The sequence below is a fragment of the Cnephaeus nilssonii genome, assembly GCF_951640355.1.
Source record: "Cnephaeus nilssonii genome assembly, chromosome: 1".
Taxonomy (NCBI): Eukaryota; Metazoa; Chordata; class Mammalia; order Chiroptera; family Vespertilionidae; genus Cnephaeus; species Cnephaeus nilssonii.
In genome coordinates, this window is record NC_137072.1 from 40,613,141 (window position 1) to 40,618,804 (window position 5,664).

The window sequence follows — 5,664 nt, forward strand, 5'->3', positions numbered from 1 at the left end:
TTAACGGTTTCAGGTTTTACAGTTAAGTCTTTAATCCACTTGAGCTTATTCTTGTATATGGAGTAAGAAGGTGTTTCTAATCTCTTGACTACTGGCATAAACTCCTTGACAAGTGATTTTGTTTGCTGTGACCTGTGACTTTGGAAAAGGATACACCATGGGAACAGTGGTGGCTATCATACCCAGAGCTGTTTTCCTTGTGTTGTGTATTTCTTCACAAATAGTATTACTATGATTCAGATTAGAAGGGAGGATATATATTCAGATATGTCTGTTCTATATGTTTTATAGTGCTTGCCAGATCAAATGATTTAATATACATAAGTGTTTAGAATAGTGCCTGACACATACTAAGTGCTGTATTTCTCAGCCATTATTAATATTAAATTTGTTGTTATTTCTATAATTAGCTTGTCTCAATCATTGGTGAATATTTTTCTGCAATGTCAGTATATTTTACTCATTTTCAAGTATATCATTACAATATCAGATAGATATCAAAATAACATTTTGAATTTTAATTTCAGTCCTAATGGAGAAGGTAATTAAGACATTTTTAAAAATATAGTTTCATTGATTTTAGAGAGAGAGGAATGGAGAGGGAGAGAGAAACATCAATTGGCTGCCTCCCACGTCCCCATTGGGGATTGAGCCTGCAACCTGGGCATGTGTCCTGACTGGGAATCAAACTGATGACCTTTTGGTGCATGGGACAATGCTCAACCAACTGAGCCACACCAGCCAGGGCCAGAGGGTAATTAAAAAATACTTTTAAATTGTGACAAATAAGACACATACAGAATACTATGCAAAATAAAAATACAGCTTAATGACTTATTGCAAAGTGAATACCTATATACTAGTAACCCATAAAGGTCAAGACACTGTACAGGGACTGGTCCGTTTCCGGGTGGCATGTGGGGCTGTAGAGGAGAGCTGCTCTCGCCACCACCAATATGGAGAGTTTCTACCGAATCCCATTCTTAGTGCTGGAATGCCCCAACCTGAAGCTGAAGAAGCCGCCCTGGGTGCACATGCCCTCGGCCATGACGGTGTACGCTCTGGTGGTGGTGTCTTACTTCCTCATCACCGGAGGAATACCGTAGGTTAGAAAAATCTCTGACAATGTATATCAGATTGCTTAAAACCCAAATACCGTATTTTCCGGCATATAAGACCCCTGACTTTTGAGATTTTCCTGGGTTAAAAAGTCGTCTTATATGCCAGAAAATACGGTAATTTATGATGTTATTGTTGAAACTCCAAGTGTTGGCTCCATGACCGATGAACCTGGGCACCAAAGACCAGTAGCTTTCTTGGCATACAGAGTAAATGGACAATATCTTATGGAAGGACTCGCATCCAGCTTCCTGTTTACAATGGAAGGTTTAGGTTTCATAATCCTAGACTGATCCAATGCTCCAAACATTCCAAAACTCAATAGATTTCTTTTTTTATTCTTTGGATTCGTCTGTGTCCTATTGAGTTTTTTCATGGCTAGAGTATTCATGAGAATGAAACTGCCGGGCTATCTGATGGGTTAGGGTGCCTTTTGAGAAGAAATCTGTGGATACTGGATTTGTTCCTGTTAATGAAGTTTCAAAGGTGGTACCAAACCTCTGCTATGAAATATGGAAAAGAACAAAAAGCAGCAGAAAAGAAGCATCTAGTAGGAAACATGGAAACATATTAAAGCTTGGACTAGAATATCTTCTTGGTATCAAAAAGACAAGCTTATACAGTGTTTTTTTCCTGCTGACCTACTAGTACAGTGACATACCAATGTTAAGTGGCATTTTTTCCTTGGTTTTTAATTTAAAGAAAATATATTTCATTTCTACACCTAAAAAAAAAAAGACATAGTACATTGTCATCTCCACAGAAGCTTCCTTCCACACTCCTTCCCAATCATTACCCCCTCTATCTCTCCTAAAATTAGTTAATATCTTGACTAAAATTATAATAATTTCTTTTCTTTTCTTTATAGATGTATTCAAGCACATATCCATAATCCCTGTGGTTTAGTTTTGTCTATTTAAAAAACTTTATGTAAATTAAACTGACATACATTCTTCTGTATCTGACTTTATCTCAATAGATTTGTTCGTAAGAATCATCCATGCTGTTGTCTGTGTGTAGCTCATTCATTTTCATTGTTGCATAGAGTTCCACTACATGAATATATCATAATTTATCATATCCATTGATTGGCACTTGCACTGTCTCCAACTTTTTGATATTATAAATGATACTAGAGAACTGGTGTATGAATTTGTGCACGGGTGGGGTCCCTCGGCCTGGCTGGTGATTGAGGCCAATCGGGGCTGGCTGGCTGAGGGGAGGGACTGCGGGAGGTTGGCCGGCCACAGGAGGTTGGCTGTGGGAGCGCACTGACCACCTGGGAGCAGCTCCTGCATTGAGCGTCTGCCCTCGGGTGGTCAGTGCATGTCATAGCTACTGACCGGTTGTCTGGTCGTCCTGTAGTAATGGTCGCTTAGGCTTTTATATATATAGATTGCCACGAACATTCTTGATCATGTCTCTTGAAGCACATGCGCACATATTTATTGCTAGTTACATACCAAGAATGGAAATGTTAGGTCATATTTATCTTTAAATTTAAAAGGTAGTTCTAAACTGTTTTCCACAGTATTGTTAATGTTACTCCTGCCATCAGTATTAGAATTCCCACTGTTCCACACATTTTCAAATACTAATATTATCAGATATTTTTATTCTGGCCATTCTGGTGGGATATTGTGCTATATCATGGTGGCTTTAATTTTCATTCCCCTTATTATTTACTAGAGGCCTGATGCATGAATTTGTGCACGGGTGAGGTTCTGAGGAGGGGAGGGGGCAGGATGCGATCCGCCCTCTGGGCTGGCGGTGGAATGCTCTTGCCAGCCTGGGATCCGGATCCATTCCGCTGACATTCACACTGGTTGTTGGGAGCCACCTGGTGGCCACTTTTATACTGTTTCTTCCTTGTGGAGCATCTAGGGAGGGGAAGCAGCCACGGTGCCCGAGGAGGCTGGTGATGCTGTTGGGATCATGCTGGCGGTGCCAGTCCATTGGTGCCTGGCCCGTTCTCTGGAGATTGGACCTGCAGGACTACTGAGGGAGTGAGTGGCTGCCTCCAGGCTGGGCCGCCAGGACGGTTCGGTCAGCTGAGTGGCAGTCCCACTGTGAGAGTGTACTGACCACCAGGGCCAGCTCCTGCATTGAGCATCTGCCCCATGATGGTCAGTGAGCATCATAGTGACAGGTTGTTCTGGTTGTTTGGTCGCTTAGGCTTTTATATATATAGATGATGTTGAATACTGTTCACATTTATGGGCCATTTAGATATTTTTTTTTGTAAAGCACTTGTTTAAGTTTCTTTCTGATATTATGATTGCATTGACTTTTTCTCACTAATTTGTTGAGGATCTGAGTCTGCTGCTTGTTTCAATATTATAGTTAACTAGAGGCCCAGTGCATGAAAATTCATGCAGTAGAGGGAGGGTGTCCCTCAGCCCGGCCTGCCCCCTCTCACAGTCTGGGAGCCCTCAGGGGTTGGAGGTGACCCGGCAATCAGGGGAAAGTGACGCCCCCATCACACCTCTGCTGCTGCCACTGCCGACAGCGTAAGCCTCGGCCGGCCCTGGTTACCTGACCCTTGGGCCATCCCTGGGCAGCTGGGGGGCTGAGGGCGGGTCTGGCCGCACCATGTGCCTGCAGTCCCACCCCTGGCTGGGCTTAAAGGACTGGGGGACTCTGGCGGGACTGAGGGGACTGGGCGCTGCCATCTTGTGGCTATGGGCACAGCCAGCTTTGTGACAGCGTGATGGTCAATTTGCATATTCCCTCTTTATTAGATAGGATTATCTTCTCCAGTTTGTGGCTTGATTTTAACTCTCTTCATGATGACTTTTGAAAAACAGAAGTTTTGAACTTTAATGTAGTCCAATTTTGAACACTTTTTTCCATAACCTTCTATGATTAGATGGGATTTAATGTAGTCCACTTAATCCACCTTTTTAAAAATGATTTTTCTGTTCTGTTAAAGAAGTCTTTTCCTATCCCAAGGTCATAAATATATTCTCTAATATTACCTTCTAGAAGCTATTATAACTTGCCTTTCATATTTTTGTCCATGGCAGGAGGTAAAGGTCAATTTTTACTTTGTCCCCTCATAGGCATCCAATGGTCTTAGCACAAATTGTGGAAAAGTTCATCCTTTCCTTGCTCTTCTGCAGTGCCTTATTTGTCAACTGCCCACAGGTTGGTGAATGTTTCTTGAATCTATGCTTTATTCCATAGGTCTATTTATCCATCCTTGTGACAATGCCATATTGTTTTAATTACTGTGGTTTTATATAGATCTTGATGTCAGGATAATTTTGGCCTTCATTATTTTCATATACATGTAGAATCATGTTGTCAAATTCAATAACACAAAATATCTGCTAAGATTTTTTAAAAATATATTTTATTGATTTTTTACAGAGAGGAAGGGAGAGGGACAGAGAGCCAGAAATATCGATGAGAAAGAAACATCAATCAGCTGCCTCCTGCACACCCCCCACTGGGGATGTGCCCGCAACCAAGGTACATGCCCTTGACCGGAATCGAACCCGGGACCCTTCAGTCCGCAGGCCGACGCTCTATCCACTGAGCCAAACCGGCTTCGGCAGATTTTTTTATTGGGATTGCATCAAATCTATAAATGGTTTGGGACTGTACTAATTAATTTCCAATGTAGGATGTTTATCTAAAAAATTAATATTTATTGTAACTTAATTGGTCAGAAAACATATTGTAGACTTCAGTCTGTTAAAGTTTATTGAAATTCACTTTATGATTTAAAAGAAGGTCAATTTTTATAAATGAGTTATATGTGCTTAGAAAGGATGAATATTCTACACTTGTTTAGTGCAGTGTTCTGTGCCTGTCAATTAGTTCAAGCTTGTTAATTATACTGTTCAAATTTTCTAAATTATCATTGATAGTTTGTCTGTTTATTGTAATATTTCCTGAAAGAGATATGTTAGAATCTTCCATTATGATTATAGATTTGTCTAGTTCTTGTAGTACTGCCAACTTTTATTTTATATATTTGACACTATGCTGTAAATTGTATACAAGTTTATTATTATATCCTGGTGAATTGAACTTTTATCATTACAAAATATGATTTTGCCTTGAAATCTACTATGTTTTATCTATCTATCTTTCTATTTATTTATTTTCATTTTAAATCTTTACTGTTGAGAGTATTACAGATATTCCCATTTTTTCTCCCATTGCCCACCTCCAACCGGTTCCCACCCTGCCCCAGGCCTTCACCACCCTATTGTCTGTGTTTTATATTAATATAGTCACACTATGCTTCTCTTGTTAGAGTTATATGACATAACATTTATCATTCTTTTACTTTCAACTTTCTGTATCATTTTGCTTTAGGTGTGTCTATTATAGAATGTAATATTTTTAAAAAATATGTTTTTACTGATTTCAGAGAGAGGAAAGGAGAAGAAGAGAGAGCTAGACACATTGATGAGAGAGGAACATCAAATGGCTGTCTCCTGCATGTCCCCTGATGGGGATCAAGCCTGAAACCTGGGCATGTGCCCTGACTAGGAATGAAACCTGTGATCTCCTGGTACATGGGATAATGCA

The 5,664-nt window shown here is 40.2% G+C and overlaps 1 protein-coding gene across 1 annotated transcript; it reads left to right on the plus strand.

Moving 5' to 3' along the window:
• Nucleotides 1–956: 956 nt before the first annotated feature.
• LOC307104096 (oligosaccharyltransferase complex subunit OSTC-like) lies at nt 957–1,598 on the plus strand (the record flags this gene model as incomplete). The annotated part of the gene is made up of 2 exons (XM_079778733.1): nt 957–1,102; nt 1,241–1,598. 2 exons carry the CDS (start codon nt 957–959, stop codon nt 1,410–1,412), a joined length of 318 nt encoding a protein of 105 aa, XP_079634859.1. The 3' UTR covers nt 1,413–1,598.
• Between the last annotated feature and the right edge of the window lie 4,066 nt (nt 1,599–5,664).